This window comes from Pungitius pungitius, chromosome 15 (genome assembly GCF_949316345.1).
Source record: "Pungitius pungitius chromosome 15, fPunPun2.1, whole genome shotgun sequence".
Classification (NCBI taxonomy): Eukaryota; Metazoa; Chordata; class Actinopteri; order Perciformes; family Gasterosteidae; genus Pungitius; species Pungitius pungitius.
In genome coordinates, this window is record NC_084914.1 from 8,423,509 (window position 1) to 8,441,750 (window position 18,242).

The 18,242-nt window shown below is 43.8% G+C and overlaps 3 protein-coding genes across 5 annotated transcripts; 2 read left to right on the top strand and 1 right to left on the bottom strand.

Annotated features, from left to right (window-relative positions):
• The first annotated feature begins 98 nt into the window (after positions 1-98).
• Positions 99-9,403, top strand: slc35a3b (solute carrier family 35 member A3b). 2 transcript variants are annotated; one of them, XM_037457775.2, is made up of 8 exons: positions 99-316; positions 5,522-5,756; positions 5,924-6,066; positions 6,588-6,710; positions 6,910-7,084; positions 7,551-7,669; positions 7,818-7,951; positions 8,543-9,403. In XM_037457775.2, the coding sequence occupies exons 2-8, from the start codon at positions 5,552-5,554 to the stop codon at positions 8,634-8,636; spliced, it is 993 nt and encodes a 330-aa protein (XP_037313672.1). In that variant the 5' UTR covers positions 99-316; positions 5,522-5,551; the 3' UTR covers positions 8,637-9,403. The 2 variants fall into 2 exon arrangements, with proteins under 2 accessions (XP_037313672.1, XP_062413530.1); XM_062557546.1 differs by having other exon boundaries at positions 99-266.
• Positions 9,404-9,515: 112 nt separating this feature from the next.
• Positions 9,516-12,975, bottom strand: fam78ba (family with sequence similarity 78 member Ba). Its single transcript, XM_037457776.2, has 3 exons — positions 12,516-12,975; positions 12,052-12,331; positions 9,516-11,402 (listed from the first exon to the last, which is right to left on the bottom strand). Exons 1-3 carry the CDS (start codon positions 12,848-12,850, stop codon positions 11,160-11,162), a joined length of 858 nt encoding a protein of 285 aa, XP_037313673.2. The 5' UTR covers positions 12,851-12,975; the 3' UTR covers positions 9,516-11,159.
• A 195-nt stretch (positions 12,976-13,170) lies between these two features.
• On the top strand, positions 13,171-17,703 carry cmpk (cytidylate kinase). Of its 2 annotated transcripts, none has more exons than XM_037457778.2 (6): positions 13,171-13,331; positions 14,764-14,910; positions 15,949-16,101; positions 16,227-16,303; positions 16,519-16,615; positions 16,873-17,703. In XM_037457778.2, the coding sequence occupies exons 1-6, from the start codon at positions 13,305-13,307 to the stop codon at positions 16,912-16,914; spliced, it is 543 nt and encodes a 180-aa protein (XP_037313675.2). In that variant the 5' UTR covers positions 13,171-13,304; the 3' UTR covers positions 16,915-17,703. The 2 variants fall into 2 exon arrangements, with proteins under 2 accessions (XP_037313675.2, XP_037313674.2); XM_037457777.2 differs by lacking the exon at positions 13,171-13,331 and adding an exon at positions 13,839-14,190.
• Positions 17,704-18,242: the final 539 nt, after the last annotated feature.

Here is an 18,242-nt window from a genome sequence, read left to right on the forward strand (position 1 = left end):
TGGAGCATTCCAAATACTTATTTAAAAAAAATACTATTTTATTTGTCTCCAGCAGGTGTCGCTAAACGTTTGGTTCATTTTCTAACTTACATTTAGAATTTATTTCTCGATATGGATCTACTCTGCCCGGAGTGTTGACGTGTTTAGACTCACGCACGTTTTTTCAATTTCCATATTTTTCGTGTTCGACCAGTTTGGCTTCCATTAACTTTCGGAGTGTTGTAATAAGGTTATTGAGGATCTAAACGGAGAAGACTATCCAGCGAGTGAGTTCATCCACTTCTTCTTCTTCTTCATCCACGTCCTCAGTTTACAGGTAAATTATTGTGTGATGGAGGGTGTGATAAGTTGTTTTTATAACCTGTAGCCTCTCCCGTTTCTTTCAATCTATAAAGATCCCTCCAGGGACAGTTTGATCAAACGCTGCTCATCTGCGTTATAAAGAAGAGTCTATACTTAGAGTTTTTTTGGACGTTGTTCTCTCACTTGCTTCCCTTCTTACCACGTTTCCTGCTTCCTAATCTATATCCTGGTGAAAAGGTGATGTTAAATATTTGTTCAAGTTGAGCAAACGATTGAATGTTTGCCAACGATGACTGCATGCCACCAGAGATATTCGCTCTAATTGTTTTAATAACCACTCTCCTCATAGCTCTTAAATGTCCCAACGATGGAGCGGACCTTGCTGCTGTATGACACTATCGACACTACCGGACGAGCAATTGACCAATCACAATCAAGCATTATTCAGCATCCAATACGAATGTGTGCTGTCACTTAGTACTTTCAATCAAATAAAGCAGAATGAAAGTTATTTCCCCTCTAAAATATAGTGTAAAATAACATATCCAAATCCACGACTTGTTTTACTTGTGTAGATATGCCTATTGTACATTTCTAAAAATCATAGTGTGAAGATCATTGCGTAACTGCTAACTGCAAATGAAAGGCGGTAGTGTTCCTAGAAAGAAGGAGACACACACACACACTGACGCAGGCACGCACACACACACATGCACGCACGTTGACGCACACCAACAGAGAGGGATTGTGTAGCTACATAGGGAGGTCAGTGTGTTGAACGCACACCCTGTACTGGCAACACGTCTTTAGCTCTTGTGGCTTGTTGCACTCCCTCTTTCTACCAAATGATAAAAACCATAGGAGAATGTTATCAACCATTTGATGAGTTGTTTCAGTGTCCTTCATCGCTCAGTAAAAGAACAGATTTGAGTAACTTCTTGCCATTTACCTGTGTGAAAGAAAAAACAGTGTAGAGTTGTATGAGCTGTTAGCTCCAAGTACCCATTAACTAAGCAAACAGTTCACACTCTTCCCTTTTTTCTCATAAAACCTCACAACCGCTGAAGGCGGCTGCAGCGGACCGACACCAGAAGTGACAGTGCAGATGATGAGATTGTCGGGCCTCGTATTCTTTGATATTCAGGCACATTTTGATGATGTGACGGAAAAAAGGCTGCTCAGAGAAATTATGCTTCCGTCAGTAAAGCAAAAGAGCAAAGAATGTGCGTCTTCAAGCCACAAGGACACTGCAGTCACAGGACTGGTAATAATGACCACATTACTCTTAAGTTAACCATTAATGCCTTAAAGGAAATAGTAAACAAATAGAGATCAAAACTCATTTGTTCTCATGTGTTATTGATGTCTCAAAAGCTTTTGACAGTGTTAATCATGAAAAATTGTTTTAAAAATTGAGTCAAAGAGGTGCCCCCAAACACATTGTGAGAATTCTGGCCTACTGGTACGCCCACCAGACAATGCAAGTAAAGTGTCTCAGCCCCCTTTGGGGTCAGCAATGGTGTCCGACAAGGAGGGATTTGGTCCTGTTATTTCACGGTGGCATCCAGGGGATGTGGGACAATAACAAGTTTAATTTCCGGGTTGGAACGTCAAGCAGGCGATTCACAAGTTTTTCAGATATTGATTATAACAATGCAGCAAACGCAACAACAATCTCCACCGGAGACGGTCAGGGGAAAAATAAGAAAAGTTGCAGGCACAACAGAGGATGTGACAAATTCTAACAAAAACAGTTATCTCTGAAACAACAAAAAGGAAACCAGATTAATACACACCACCAGAAACCTTCAGGAATGATTATCTAAGGAACACCGTCTTTTCCCAAAACCTGCGGCCTTCGCAGTAGATCACAGCCACCCAGCGCAACACACACTGACACGACCAGACTCCTCTTTACTCCAGCCCTGAGGCTTTATACCTGTAGCTGATTGGTGACAACCAGCTGAGAGATCCACAAAACACACACATACACACACACAGACAGAGAGAGAGCACAAAAACAAAACCCAGGGACCACAAATACTAACCCCAGTGCAGGCTCCTACGGGATGTAACACCCCCTACCATAAGAGCAAACCCCTAAACACCAGGAATCCCAACATACAACCATCCACAGCCTTTGACAGTCTCACCCACGGGATAATGTGTCTGCCATAATGTTCTCCACTCCCTTCTTGTGCTTGATGGTAATGTTGTAGTTCTGGGCCAGAAGAGCCTAGCGCATCAGGCGCTGGTTGCTGTTATACATTTGGTTTAAAAACACAATCGGGTTATGGTCGGTGTACACAGTGAGTGGGAAACTAGACCCAACATACACATCAAAATGCTGAAGGGCTAGTAGCAGGGCTAACGTTTCCTTCTCAATGGTAGAGTAGTTCAACTGGTGCTTTTTAAACTTAGCTGAAAAGTAGCAAACAGGCCAACCTACCCCACCATCATTGCCTTCCTATAACAGCACCAAACCAGCTCTAATGGCACTGGTATCTACCTCTAGCTGAAAAGGCCGATTGAAGTCAGGAGCCGCTAACACAGGGGCACTGCAAAGGAGGGATTTGGCTGACTGAAATGAGTACACAGTCCTCGGTCCACACAAATCGAACCGCAGGACTGCACAACTTAGTCAAGGGAGAAACTAAGTCTGAGAAATTAGTAGCATACCATACCTAGAAAACCTCTAAGCTCTTGCCTAGTAGTAGGGGTTGGAAAGAGAAAATGACTTTGACTTTAGCGTCTACTGGTTGAACTTGTCCCTGGTCAACCTGTTTTCCTAGGTATGCAACTGTAGCTTTCCCAAACTCAGACTTTGGCAAAGTAAGCGTAAGAGAGGTATCAGCTAGGAGGGTAAGAATTCCCTTTAACCTAAACATGTGACTCCATCAGTCTGTACAGAATCTCCAAGTCCCGTCTGATTTAGGTGCCAGGAGACAGGGTGAACTCCAAGGACTGTAACTGGACTTAGCAAAAACGAAGCGATCTCCAGCGTTCCCGCACCACCTTTCCCTGCTTCCCTGTGGTGAAAAGACTTTAACATGTTAGTATGATAGAGGCGAGTTCACCTGGCGGTGAGGGCAGAGCCAGGAGCAGGTAAAAAAAACAGCACCTCATCACCGGGCTGAAACTGTCTTTCCACCGTACGCCTGTCAAAATGCCTTCAAAATGTTTGAGAATGGGCAAAGGATCGCTTAGCCAACTGAGTGGCACAGCGTAACCCATCCTTACATCTGGATACAAATGCTGCCACACTACACTTAAGAGGGGAAACACTAGTGAGTTTCTCTTTTAGAGCGGTTAGCGGGCCGCGCACGTTACGACCGAAAACCAACTCCGCAGCAGTTTAGCGTCTCTGATGGCAAAAAGAGCAAATGGCACCCCCTCATCCCAATCTTTTTTCGTCTTATAGCAAAACTTTTTAAGTATCCCCTTTAATGTCTGATGCCATCGCTCCAGCGCCCACTGACATTCTGGATAGGTACTTGGTACCAAATCATTTCAGGTTTTCCTTAAACACCTTTGAAAGAAAATTTGTTCCCTGATCTGTCTGCATGACCTTCGGGAGACCGAGGTCATGCAGACAGCGCATTAGCACACCGTTTTCCACGAAGAATGGATGCTTACTGGAACAGCTGGTCTTCTCAACCGTTGAGGCAAAACACTAGGGAAGGATCTCTCATCTGTGCCTTAATGAGAGCCTCCCTATTCAGTGCCTGGGGTTCTGTGAGCCTTCATCACCCATTCCTGTTACCCCACCGCCCACGACCCTCTCCAAAACCGTAGGGTCACCACCTACAGAGTCACTACCGGAGAGAAAACCCTCCTCGGAAGAAACAGTAGTAAACCACGTGCCTGACAGGGCCACCTCCTGAGCTCGTTGTCTAGCCTTGTGGTAACACTGGCTACAAAAATCTGTGGTTCACTTGTAACCACTACATCCTGCTCTGACATGGGAATGGGAACGTCTACCACTTTTGGTATCGGATACACATTCCCAATTTCTCATTCCCACATTTCTCAATACCGGCAATCGGAAAATTGGGCCTGACCCCAACCGTGAACAAACCTGTCACTAAATCAGTGCTTATGTGTATGCGGTGTAAAGGATCCACGCTGCACCCTGCCCTTGTCCTTGGCAGTGGCTGCAGCGTACCACACGGTGATGGAGGAGCAAATTGCCTAATTTAAAATTGTCTGGTAATTACCTTGTTGCCTGTGATAAAATAAAATATATCTTGTACATTTTATTTACAGAACAAATGACTAATGTTTATATTTATAGGCATTGTCGCAAATTGTATGCACAAGCTAACATTCTTTGGCGCAAATTTGGTATGTGTACAGATGGAGTGAAGATGTTTCTGTTTAAAGCTTATTGTATACCACTCTATACTGCACACTTGTGGTCCAATTATAAAAAGAAAAGTCTACAGAGACTCCAAGTAGCCTATAACGATGCCATGTGAACATTGCTAAAGAGGCCTAGATGGTGTAGTGCTAGTGAAATGTTTGTCACTGCGGGGGTTAACACGTTCAAAGCTGTATTAAGAAATCTGATTTGAATTTGAATCTGGGTTAAAGAGTGCTCTGTAATGATACAAAACGCTTTAGTACAAATAACATTGAACTTGTAGACTACTGAAGTCTCTGCATTACGTGACACGGCTTCTCTGTGTGTGTATCAGTGATGAAAGAAATATTCAGAGGCTTTCCTCGAGTGAAAGTACAATCGTGTAAGAATATGTAATTTCAGGTAAAAGTCCTGCATTCATCAACCTACTTAAAAATATAGTAAATAGAATAATAAGAAACGTATTTGTTCTGTGGAAGTAATAAGTGATATAGTCTATTATTACATTAATTGATTGTTGAAAATGATGCAAGGACGTGTTCCGCTTTAACAAATAGTATTATATATTAATGGTATTCTAATTATGTCTAATTTCTCTCTTTGGTTTTTTCTTTGAAATGTTCACAAAGTGCACAAAATTCTTCTTCTTTAATACCAGAATGTTAAAACAGGCAGAAATAACTAACCAACAGGTATATCATCGACCAAAAAGAAATTATAATTTAACAGAAAAAGGTAGTAAGAATGGAAGGAAAAAGAACACTATGTTGTCTCATAACAAACCAATGGTGAAGCCTCCCAATAATTCAGTAAATTAACGGTTGCTTTTCTTTCTCTTTGGTCCATATTCCAAAGACTCCTCGGTGGTCTGCTGGGTTCTCCGCGATGCCGCTGTCCTCGCAACACTCTGCATGGCTGAAGTATCTGTCTCTGGGGGTGCTGGTGCTGCAGACCACCTCCCTGGTGCTCACCATGCGCTACTCTCGCACCCTGAAGGAAGACGGCCCCCGCTACCTGGCATCTTCCGCCGTGGTGTCGGCCGAGCTGCTCAAGATCCTCGCCTGCACCCTCCTCGTCTTCAAGGAGAACAGTGAGTTGGAAGGGTGACTGTGAGCACTTTCTCCTTCTTTCTATCTGATAGTTTATTAGTAGTATAATATGTACCCATGTATACGGGGCCTGTGTGTCTTGTGGCTGTTTCCAATGGGTGGTTTCATTGATTCAATCCACTGACAACACACTCTCTGTCTTTGCCAGATTTCAGCGTGCGGCTGCTGAAGGAGGAGATTGTTAACAAGCCAGTGGAGACCCTGAAGTTGGCCATTCCTGCAGGGATCTATACTCTGCAGAACAATCTGCTCTATGTTGCCTTATCCCACCTGGACGCGGCCACCTATCAGGTAGCGCATGAATGAACCGGTTCAAGTTGCCTTTGTCTGTGGGTGTTTCGGGTTTCCTCATGGGTTGGAATCTGACTATGTGGCTATCAACTTTGAGAACTTTGTATAAATCATTAGCTTCAAAATTCTTTTGAAAAGTCAAGTCATTTCTTTATGCAAGTGTAATTCAAGCTGGACTCGCAGCACAGCCAAATGAAGGAGACGCGCAAATGAGCAAAGCACAGAGGAGAAGCCGAACAAGCTGCAGCAGACTTGGTCAAAGAGTCAGTCAGAGCTTGTGGGGTTTGTTACCATGGCAGGCTGATGAATTCCATGCTGTGTCACCTCCGTCATGCCCCAAAATCCTACAGTGGAACCTCCCTTAGTTTACCAGGCTCACTACGCACTTAATATTACTTGAAATAGTTCCATAAATCATTACACTGCAGTCAGGATCATTGCTCAGGATTATGTAAATCATGTTCTCCTGTCACATCCCCTCCACATAGCTTAGTGGTGTGTTTGTGTTGTGCTCCACAAAGGTCACGTACCAGCTGAAGATCTTCACAACAGCCCTGTTTTCCGTCTCTATGCTGGGGAGGAGGTTGGGCTTCTACCAGTGGCTCTCTCTGGTCTTCCTGATGGCAGGAGTCACCCTGGTGCAGGTACCGGCAGACACTGAGCCTGCACAGTCCCACAGAAACTTCAGTATGCACAACGTTATCTGCTGCATGAATGTGGAATATGAATACATTGACTCGTCGTATTTCACAGTCCTAAACAAGTCACATTTCTCTGATGGGCAGATTTGTTTTGTCTGTGCCCGACCCCCGCGTGTGACGCTCAGTGTTGTAACCTCCGCAGTGGCCGACAGAGTCTGAAGGGGACACCGAGCAGAAGGTCCTATCCGCAGTGTCCCAGTTCGTGGGACTGATGGCTGTGCTGATGGCCTGTGTGTCCAGCGGCTTTGCTGGAGTTTACTTTGAGAAAATCCTCAAGGAGACTAAACAGAGTGTGTGGGTCCGTAACATACAGCTGGGTGAGGAGCTTTGACCTCGGTTTGTTTTGATGAGGCGATATGGGTTGAGTCAATAATGGTGCCAGGGTTCGCTAATGTGAGGTTTGTGTCAAGGGGGTTGTCCGACTTCATTGACACAACAGCAGGTAGGAGGCTAAAAGGTTACAAACTGATTCTCTCTTCCACTTTCACTTCTTCTGTTGAAACGAGTTCTGTAGGAAAGTTATTTTTTGGTGGGGCCAATCCTGGAAGTCAGCATTGCCTCTACAGCAAACACACTTACACGTTTTGTTCAGCAAGATGAGCTTCCCTAATGGCAGGTGCTGACGTTTGGCTATAAACGAACATCACCATTAGTCACATGAGCACAAGTGTGCAGAACGACCCCATCAGCTAAATGTTTCCTGTCCAAGATCAGTTAAAAAAAAACTCTTCCTTGTAGCTTCAACCCAAATCTGACCTTTCTGTCTCTCCATGTCTCCTCAAGGTTTATTTGGCCTTGTGTTTGGCTTAGTAGGAATGTTGGGGTATGACGGCCAGAAGGTGAGAGAGTTGGGCATGTTTCAGGGCTACAACACCATCACCTGCACAGTCGTTGCCCTGCAGGTTTGATCATTATGTTTCTCTCCAATTTCCCAATTGTCAAATTGTTATTCAAATGCGTTTTGGTGGACCCAATCACTGGTCTTGTAGAGATGTGTCTCTTCCTGTTTGTTTGCTTCTGTCTGAATACTTTCTAACCGCTTGTCCTCAGGCTCTGGGCGGGTTGGTCATAGCAGTTGTCATTAAATATGCAGACAACATCCTTAAAGGATTCGCCACCTCCCTGTCCATCATCCTGTCCACACTTATTTCATATTTCCTGTTGGAGGACTTCATTCCTACACGGTAAACAAATACATGCTCATGAAAGGGCTTCATTTTAGTTTGCAAATAATCACTCATGATTAGTCTGGACTCGTTGGGGTTGTGGATGGATTTATGGATGGCAGTTCAACAAACCTGATCAGAATGCATTATTTAAACTGTTGAATAATTGCCATGAACCTTTCTACAGACCCCCCCGCCTACTTCTTTGATTCTCTGACATTAGCTTCTTGCGTCAATACGCAGTTGAAATTTGTGATTTTGAATCGAATAGCCCCATGGTAAGAATTGTAAAAACTCTGGTGATGCACTGACTTTAAAAAAATTTAACGCAACTGGAGGTCAAAAGTTTGCAGTTTCCCAATGCCTTCATACGTGGATAACGATAGATAGCTGCTAAACCCGTTAGCCTGAACCTAAACTAAGGTATGACAAACACAATACCTGCCAAACATCAGGAAACGTACATTATGTAGTAGTCCGTAGTATTGAGTGTTAAGTGTTCAAACAGCCCCGTTGCCTTGTTTACATGAGCTGAGTACACAGTGGTTAGTTTTACTGAGTTCACTTTTGAATGACTCCTTGTGTTCTCTCTTTTGTTCCATGTCGCAGGTTATTTTTCCTCGGGGCACTGCTGGTTATTGCTGCCACATTTCTCTACAGCTACGAGCGCAAACCTGCTAATGGCAGCACCATCAAAGTATAAACAGAGACCTCTGTTAAGTCTCACCCTGACAGAAGGGACGACAGAAAACCGACAGAAAACCGAGCAGGACTCAGTGACTGTGCCACGCAGAAAATACAAATATGGTGTCTTCTTAAACTTCTTAAAGTCAAACAATTGCAGGGGAAGGCTGCCAATCACTCCTGAGAAAATGCTGCTATGAACGGAATATGGGGGACAAAAATACATACTTGTCCTTTGTAGAAGTATCAAGTAAAGGATGTTCCCTTTAAATACTTACAGGAGTACAGTGGAGCTACCTTTCTCTTTCCACAAGACATTGTCGCAGTAAAACTGCTTTCTATTTCATTTAGGAGGAGACTTTGATGAAACCATGTGCTTGTGGATAATTGGAAGCCATTTATTTACAGTTCAATAGTCTGGATATGTAATTGTGTGTTATGGGATATGGGGAAAGAAGGGTATTTGTTTAAGAAAAGGGGCCGATAGACAGTGCAGACAGCGCCTCAAGTCAGAGAGAAGAAAAGTAACTCCTCCACGCAGCTTCCATCTAGTGGTGAAATGAGGAGCAAACTTGCAGCAAACGGGAAGGGTTACCTTTGGTCAGAGATGCTGTATGTATTTTTTTTATATGAGATGGGATGATATGGGATGTAACTGATTTGACCTCACTGCTTACTGTCTCTGAGTATTTATATCAGAAGCAATAATTTAATCAAGCTGTTATTTAAATGCAAAATTGATGGAAAATAATGAATAAACTAAGGCACATTTTAATGCTGAAGCGACCAGTTGTGCCTTGATCTTTTTTCCGTACTTCAAAGTGGAGTGTGCATGTGTACTCACTCCAACACACAAATGCGACACACCCAATGAATATTTTCAAAAGCTTTTCTCTCAGTTCCAGTTGCAGCCCATTCTGGATAACCAAACCAGTCTCTATAGCAACAGATGTCTGAATGAGCTGCAGCACGGCGACACATGTAGACACACTTGTTCAATATAACCTATTTTAATCTCTGAGTATTGTACATTTACAAAATCCATTTATTTTTCCAACATTGACCCTGACAAATAAGAAAATGATTGAGGCAGATAAAATACACATCTTTCTCCTTCTGGTTTGGTTTACAGTCACAGATAATCTTTGCATAGTTGTGAAATATAGAGCAAATGAGTGTATTTAGATGGAGATGGTGAGTGTGGTGAGGTGGCCATACCAGAGAAACTGAGCAGTTAGATCGGGAAGGTGAGGAGAGAACCTGGAGAGAAGCACAGATGGAGGATGAGTCATGTGACTCCTGTGAGGAGTGGCAGGTTGGAACCTGGACTGAGCCCAGGATGAGCCACTGGACATGCCACGACACAGGACACCTTCATCGAGGATTATCATGCAGAACTACTGCAGATAATATTCATTAAATGATGTGAGGAGAAACTGAGAAATGACAACATACCAATGTTAAAATAATGCCACAAATTAAAATAAATATTTTTCAAAATTTTGTCTGGTTTAATTCAACAGCAAGGTAACTATGAAGTGTACATTTAGTTTCCCTGATTGAAGGAAGATGTATGCAGCTTGGTAGTGCAACATGGCCTGATTAGTGCCACATCAATTACACACTTGTCTTAAATCTGTTGTGTGGCACCAAGTCATTTACAATGCACTTATTGAAAGCTTAGCTGACATTATTTACCCTAATGTGGTTAAAGGTCCAACTCCCATCTCTGAAAGCTTGTCCCCCATCTGAATAAAATATCAGCAGCAGGACAGAGGCTGTGGAGTTGATGTGTTGGTGCATAAATTTGGTGTATGAGAAAAGCTCCAGTGAAAACTACAGCATATTTGTTTTTCTTTCAGACGTTTATGCAAGGTGGGAGCTCTTAATACAATCTGATTAATGCATGAGTTCATCTTAACCTAAAAAGATTAATATAATACTTTGTCTCTTTTAAATTCTCTGAATACATCCTTTAACTCAGTGCTGAGTGCTGAAGGCCGTTGTTGGCACGGACAGGTTTTACAGGTTTGACCAGCCCACAGGCTTTTTTGGGCTGACCTTTCAATCAAAATGTCTTCAGGTTTCAATTTTTACAAAACAAATGCTATTCCTAAACTTCTCAAGAATGTTTTTTCTTGTCACTCTCAGTGTCTCATGCAATAAGATCTACATAAGGATGCAGGGTGCAGTTCTCGTTGTGGTCTAATACCTCCGCGGTACTTCTAAAAACAGCGCTCCTTCTTCACTAAAAAGCAGGCAGAACTCTTCAATGCATTCACTTGTTGGGGGGCCAAAAAAGCTGTAGTGCGATCCAGGCCCTTGACATGAGTTAGTGGTTGACTTCCATCCTGGCACCGAGCTCATGTAGGATCCACTCTGGCTCGTTGTAATGCTCGACTTAAATCTTTCAAGGATAAGGAGCATCTGGCTTCTTCAGCGCAATGAAACCGCCCCCCCATTTCAAATAGGCTTCATGACCTGGCCCCTTTTATCCAGGAGGGAATAATAATTATTCTGTCTTTGCAATCATTGCACCCTCTTATTTTGGCGGTATGACCACTAGCGGCGCTCCTCTCCGTGGCCTCCACATGAGCACTTGGGCGTCGTTGGCGTTCGGCCTCCCCAGCGCGTTAGGAGGGATGGGCTCCTGGTAGTTGAGGATGTGCGGCTGCTCCTGGTAATGACGACCCACCAGCGAGGCTCGGGAGCCCAGAGGCATGTCAGGGTCCACTGCAATGTCCACCCGCATCCGCCATCGCACCGTCTGCAACACAATGCGCTCCTGGGGGTGGGGAGCAGCGTGATGCTGTGTTAGTCAAGTATTTGTGCATGGTACCCTCTATATTTGATCAAAGCTTAACTTTATTGTGCATCATGTCTTCTACTGATCATAGCTGTAGAGTTATGGACCATCCTAATAAATGGGGTTTTGTTAAATATAAACTTATTTTACAAGAAAGAAAAGATGGCAAAAATAGAGAATTTTAACAGTATTTTCCTTGCTTACATACACACTTTTCATCTGATCTTAACGTATTGACGAACAATGAAACAAACAAGCATGACAACTTTCTTTGTAACCGCCTAAAAACAATACAACTCTATACATGAATACTGTAGGTGTTCACACGCTAAGCTAGACTGACTCCTACTGAGCTTTATTCAGCCCAGCTGCGGGCAATGGTGAGGTACTTTGTAACTTTACAGTAGAGAGGGAGAGTGCAGGGGGAGATGATTACATCACAGTCAGTCTGTGTGTGTAATGCAAGAGCAGACTTAGACAAGAGCAGAAGGATAGCCACAAGATATATCCGCAAAAACCTCTGGATACTAACGCAAGATTATGAAGACAGGACTCTATGAAGTGGGAGCTATTGCGGACACATGTATACATCTTCAATGTTAAACTGCTCTCCATATTTCTGTCCTACCTTGGAGACAGAGTTCATTGCCACCAGCCAGGTGATGAAGCTCTGGTCCCTTGTGATGTGGGTCAGCATGGGCGTGTTGCTGTTGCTGATGGGCACAGCCCATGTCACGCTGGGGTAGAAGTTGTCGTTCATGCTGACCGTCAGACGTGATGGTTTGGACGTGGGTCCGGTCAGGGTAACTGTCTCTGTGGTGTTGCCATACCAGGGGTAGCTGACACCATCTGAGTCGCTGATGGCCTTGACCCGACACTCTCGCAACTCTGGTAACTCCCAGCTGGACCTGCGACAGTGGACGGAAGAGGACAGCGTTTTTGCAGGTGCAGGGGCTGCGTCATTGATGTTTTGAGAGTGTGCTACAGGTGGAGGCAGGTGTGCACATCCAAACAAAAAGCCCAGCTGAACACACACACGTGAGCACATTCAGTGGCAAAACGTTTTTTCCGATATGGGTCTGCAACACTTACATGCCAATATCACCATAGGTGTTGTAGAACTCCATCTGGGTACAAGCCTGGATCCAGCCCACCACCCAAGTCTCATTGCGGGGCACGGGTGGCATCACAACCCCTGCCGAGGCCCTGAAGTAAGGCGTCTTGTAACGGAGCACAATCGGGGAGTTCTCCTCAATGATGGTGGGACACTGGTCGATAGAGGCTGACACCTCATACACCACAATGTTCTCCCGTCTGATGCGGGGCTTGCATGCAATGCTCTGAATACAGCCCATAGTGCAGGCGACGAACAAAATGAGCAAAACCAGAGAAGACGGGAGCAAATGACACCTGGCCAGTATGCACATCAGTCCCCTCCGGGGTCCACCCTTGCTTGAGGAGCAGATCTAAATCATTGAATTGCCCAATCACCACTGATTAGCTGGGAAGGAGAAAACAAGTCAAATAAATGACGGGGAGTGTCAGAGTCACCATTGATCAAACACGAAAGCGGCCACTATCATATTTTCGGGATGATACTGAGGTGAGAGCGCCGCGGGGCCTGGGGAGGAGGAGGAGGAGGAGGGGGGGGGGGGGGGGGAAGTATCACAGATCTCCGCAGCCTCCTCCCCCCGGTCCGCCTGCTGACTGCCGCACTGCCCTTGGCGCTCGTCCCCAGAAACTGCAATCTGGCCTCCCCTGGGCGGCTGCTGCGTCTCCGCCGTGCGTCCGGATGCTCCTCCGTTCCTCGTCGAGTCCACGCGCCGGGCCGCACGTCGGTGCCCCTTGATCCTGCTGCTCTGCTCCCGGCTGTGCGCTGTCATGTCAAGCGGCGACAGGGCAGCCCAGGTGCGTCAGAGGAGGGGGGCTGGATGCCTTTTGTTTGCTCGGCTTTCCCGTATCAGTCCTACAATCGCGCGGCGCCCTCAATAGACAAAAATAGGGCTCTTCATCACCTTGACCGACATGAAGAAAAAAAATGAGAAAAAAGGCTTCATGGACACATAAAGCCAGACTTGGTCTTATAACGACGGAGAAAAGGCGACTATGAAAGGGTATTTTGATGTTTTCTTAGAAATGTGCTTCCATTCTTGGGGATGCATGAATGGTGCATCATGAATGGGGGCAGTGAAGCAGCATAAACGTGGAGAAACAGTGACTATACCCAGCTGCTGCGGCGTCTCTCGGTGGTTTGTCGCCTCGTCGTCACGTCTCCTCGACCCGGGGAGCATCGCGGACCGGAGAGCATCCTTTTTTTTCTTCTCCAAGCCGTCTTCTTCTATTTGGAGGTGCTGATGCTAGAGAGGCAGAGGGAGGGGCGTCACCCGACCTCTGCATTAAAAAAGAAAAAAAAGAAAAAAGTGCAAGTGGGTGGGGCTACAACCCCGTGTCACTCCCATGCGAAAACCCGATTGGTCGCCGAGGTCAACAGCGGAAGTGGTGTCGTTTGGCACGTCGACTTCCTATTTCCCCCCCAAACTGACACGCATTCACCGGTCAGCTTGGCACTTTGTACTTGTCCCCACCCCGGCAGGTTCACGTCTGCGGCAGCTGGCGCTGGTTTATGATCGGCTCTGTGCTCGGTAACGTGTCTCACAGGCTGCACAGCTTGTTGTACCGGGTGTCGCTGATGATGAAGCCCCAGGTAGTGTTCGTGCTCGGCGGGCCCGGAGCCGGTAAAGGGACCCAATGCTCCAAAATCGTGGAGGTAACTTGAGAAATGGCGAAAGAAAGGACAATGAAAGCCGGCTCTGAGGGTTTGGATGTAGCGTGTCGTGACGGCAATGGTGTAAAGTGGAGTTCAGGAGGGTTGTGGCTTTATTGACGCTTTTATTATAAGGTTGTGTCTTGATTTATTTTACTTCCGGTTGTCCTCTAAAATGAACCTGTGTGTTAGCTGGCTAGCTAGCTAGCCGAAAAAGCTTTTTATGTTTTCCTATTTATTTATATATTTACATATATATATACAGAAGCTACAAAGTAATGCGTGAATATTCTCCGTTTTACCGTATTATTATTTCTGACGCGTGAGTCAAAGCAGTAAAAATACAATTCAGTCCACTATTGAATGATGACGAGCATAACTTAGACTCGTTTGACAGCTCCTGTCATGTTGTAACCCTATCATTAACTCGCCTATGATGAGGGTTCTGCAATGGTCGGTATGGTAACAAACATTCACTTTTTATAGGATCAACCCATAGGGACGATGAGTCCTACATCAACACGTTTGATTCGTGTCAACGTGGACTTTAAACTCAAGAAACGTTATATCTTCCAGAATTACAGCTACACCCATTTGTCAGCTGGTGATTTGCTGAGGGCGGAGCGGGCCCGGGAGGGGTCAGAGTTTGGGCAGCTCATTGACAACTACATCAAGCAGGGCAGGATTGTCCCTGTGGCGATCACCATCAACTTGCTCAGGAAGGTTTGTACCAAAAACATGCTGTTTGCTTAGTAAGACGCAATCCAAACCACCCCGTCTGCCTGGTCGCAGACACTTCTATTCAAGGACCCATTTGTTACTCTGAGCAACTCCACTTTTGTTTACTAGGCGCAAGACGAAAGAGAGGTTGGTGCATAGTATTGGTCGGTAAGACAGTGAGGAAACAACACAAATAACCTGTTCAATTTACAATTTAAATCTACAGTGTAAAATAGAAGGCTATACGCTATGGGAATCTGTCATTTATTCTTTCGTTTTTCAATTGATAAATCAAAAACTATTTGTTTTTCCGTTATTGATTATTTATTTTGAAAGTTTGTGACCCAAATGACTTCTTTGTGTATTCCACCAATGTCTCCCATTTCCGCCACCAAAAAAATAAAGGTTAGAAAGTCAACTTAATGACTTAAGAGCTAATATTGATGTACCGACTAACGGCTTCATAGTGTAAGTATATCACACATCCTCCCCTCAGGCTCTGTCAGTACTATTGCTGTACTTTGATTTTTAGCCCTGTTAGCCAGAAGCCACCGCATAGTTGTAAGACATTGTTTACGTTACACAGCTCATTAGTTTGGCATTGACACAATGACACAATTGAATGTAAGTTAACCCCGTCAGGGTCTACAGAGTACAGTTCCTTTTATATTCACTATACCATGTACCCGGACAGACTTTGGTTGTGACGGAATGAGGGTTAGTGCACAAAGTTGTGGATGTGGTAAGATATTATGAATAATTTTTAAAAATTGTTCAGAAGTTCCAGCTGCATTTTTGATAATAATAATAATAGGATCAAATAGAAATGGTTCACCATTAAAACCAGTATTCTGAATTTTTCAATGCAACCAAAATAACAGACTCACTTAGTCACTGTGCTCACACTGTTATGTGAGAGTTTTAAGTGGTGATGTATACACATTGTTATTATTTTTTGGTCAGTTTAATTAATGTCTATTCAATGAATTCCTATTATGAGTATTTATACGTTGTCGTTGTTGTTGTTTCCTGTTTTCTAAGGCAATGGAAGAGACCATGCAGAAAGACGATAAAAAGTTTCGTTTCCTCATAGATGGTTTCCCTAGAAACGAGGACAACCTGACGGGGTGGAACACCGTCATGGTCGACAAAGCAGATGTCAAATTTGTGCTTTTCTTTGACTGCAGTAACGAGGTGCGTAATGGAAACTCAAAGCTTCAAACACTGGGAGCTTTTTTTAGATACATACAGAGAACTCCAGGGATCTCCTCATTGACGTCTTCCACTAAGCACTGGATTTATTTGTCTTTTGGCCACAGGTTTGCATCGACCGATGTCTTGAAAGAGGGAAGAGCAGTGGACGCACTGACGACAACAGAGAAAGCTTGGAGAAAAGGTTTGCTTGTTCAACATGAACAAAATACATTCCCTCAGTGTTTTTATTTCTTTCTGTCCGTAACAAAGTACTTCAAGCTTCTGATTGGTATAGATTTGTCTGACCCATTTTGCTGAGCTCTGGCTACCTGCGCGTGTGTTTTTGACCTAATTTGTCTCTCTTTTTGAGTCCCTTTTGTCATCTGACCCCAATAACCAGCCATATGTGTCTTGTAGAATCCAAACCTACCTGCAGTCTACGCGACCAATCATTGAACTGTATGAGAAACACGGCAAGGTGCGCACTGTGGACGCCTCTCGCTCTGTCGACAAGGTGAGCACAAGGCGTCGCCTGCAGGAAAGTCTCCATGAGCACCTTCCACACATTTTCTTAAGGGACATTTTGTGGGTGGAGCCACGTCTGGCAGGTGTCAATCATTGCAAAGAAGCCTTTACAAATGACACGAGGAGTTTGTGTTTTTCTCTGTATCTTACTTTTTATCTGAGTTATGAACACGGGCAACATTTCAGGCTTCTCTTGTCACTTTGTGTAATGACGAATGAACTCTCTAAAAACGTTCTCCCTTCCAGGTGTTTGCTGATGTGAAAGCGGTCCTAGACAAAGAGGGTTGAGTTTCCACGCCTGCCAACAACATTCACTTATCTACTTTAGTAGTTTTCTTTGTATCAACTACTAGTGCACCATAATACTTTCTGTTCATATTACTTTATTTCCTTTCGGTTACATAATTTTGATAAGTTTCCATCGGTTTGTAAAATGCTGCACTGTTTGTGTGTGTGTGTGTGTGTGTGTGTGTGTGTGTGTGTGTGTGTGGTGTGTGTGTGTGTGTGTGTGTGTGTGTGTGTGTGTGTGTGTGTGTGTGTGTGTGTGTGTGTGTGTGTGTGTGTGTGTGTGATATGTATTGGTATGATTGAGAAGTAGAGTTGCCAAGCAGCTCCTGGGGATCAATTAGTTCATGCTCAGAAGGGATTGTCATAGTTGGAGGTCTTTGCATAGGCACAAAGTGTATGATTAGCTTAGGTAGACCCTTAAATTGTCACTTAAAGATGCATCTAGTATAATAATTTTACAAGTATCATGCCATTGGAAGCAGCTATAATGCTTCATACAACATAGTTTGACTTACTGCGATGGATTTAGCACTGACAGAATATCCAATAGCCTCCAAATAAAATAAATGAAACATCTGTATCATGTTCAATGTGAAGTACTGCAGGAGCAGGTGCTTTTTTGGGGTAGTTATTATGTTTGTGTTGTAGATGACCCGTTCTTCAATGAATATTTACTTCAAAGCCATGACACATGGGACAAATCATAGAGAAAACATGAAGATACAAATCCTAATTTTCTTAAATCTGTGCTGTACCTGCTGGAAGGAAAAGTAAAAATGATTACTTTTATTTCCTTGTTCTGCTCAGTTAATCTGACAAATGTTGAAAATACTAAGCCAGGGCATTGTATCTAAACCCAGTGGGATTTTACGTTTTTCCCTTTATGTTTACGTTATTTACTGTAGTGCATTTTAAAATAAGACCGTATGTGCAAAATAGCATTCAACCCTATCAGGCAGCAGGGGGCGCTAGACGTCCCTGTATAATTCAGCATGTTGTCTGAGTAGTGTTTTTTTGTCAATAACTAAAAGAAATATTTGTTTAACATTCAACTTTATATCATCACTGTTTATATATTTTTACATGTATAAATATCAAATATATACAGAAATGCTTTACTATCGTGAAATATTTATTCCTCATAATAGTTAAGCCTTTATGTATTTATTTATTTCAGCATTCATTTATTTAAGAAGACAAGAAAATTGTTTACTCATTCAAATGGGGAATTGTTGGAATTCCAGTGTAAATGTAAATGTTCCTCTAAATGCTAACTTCAATGCTCTCTTTTCTAAGTTCTGTAGGAGAATGAGTGATACTCAACTCCA

What these genes read in the sequence shown, in the direction of transcription:
- cmpk (XM_037457777.2), top strand. Translation starts at nt 14,047, where the DNA reads ATGATCGGCTCTGTGCTCGGTAACGTGTCTCACAGGCTGCACAGCTTG. An exon ending in TCTTTGACTGCAGTAACGAG is followed by an intron (nt 16,102 to 16,226) that starts GTGCGTAATGGA and finishes TTTTGGCCACAG; the next exon opens with GTTTGCATCGACCGATGTCT. An exon ending in CCTCTCGCTCTGTCGACAAG is followed by an intron (nt 16,616 to 16,872) that starts GTGAGCACAAGG and finishes TCTCCCTTCCAG; the next exon opens with GTGTTTGCTGATGTGAAAGC.
- fam78ba (XM_037457776.2), bottom strand. Translation starts at nt 12,850, where the DNA reads ATGTGCATACTGGCCAGGTGTCATTTGCTCCCGTCTTCTCTGGTTTTG. An exon ending in ACCTATGGTGATATTGGCAT is followed by an intron (nt 12,332 to 12,515) that starts GTAAGTGTTGCA and finishes CCACTGTCGCAG; the next exon opens with GTCCAGCTGGGAGTTACCAG. An exon ending in CAATGAACTCTGTCTCCAAG is followed by an intron (nt 11,403 to 12,051) that starts GTAGGACAGAAA and finishes CCCCACCCCCAG; the next exon opens with GAGCGCATTGTGTTGCAGAC.
- slc35a3b (XM_037457775.2), top strand. Translation starts at nt 5,552, where the DNA reads ATGCCGCTGTCCTCGCAACACTCTGCATGGCTGAAGTATCTGTCTCTG. An exon ending in TGGACGCGGCCACCTATCAG is followed by an intron (nt 6,067 to 6,587) that starts GTAGCGCATGAA and finishes TGCTCCACAAAG; the next exon opens with GTCACGTACCAGCTGAAGAT. An exon ending in GAGGACTTCATTCCTACACG is followed by an intron (nt 7,952 to 8,542) that starts GTAAACAAATAC and finishes TCCATGTCGCAG; the next exon opens with GTTATTTTTCCTCGGGGCAC.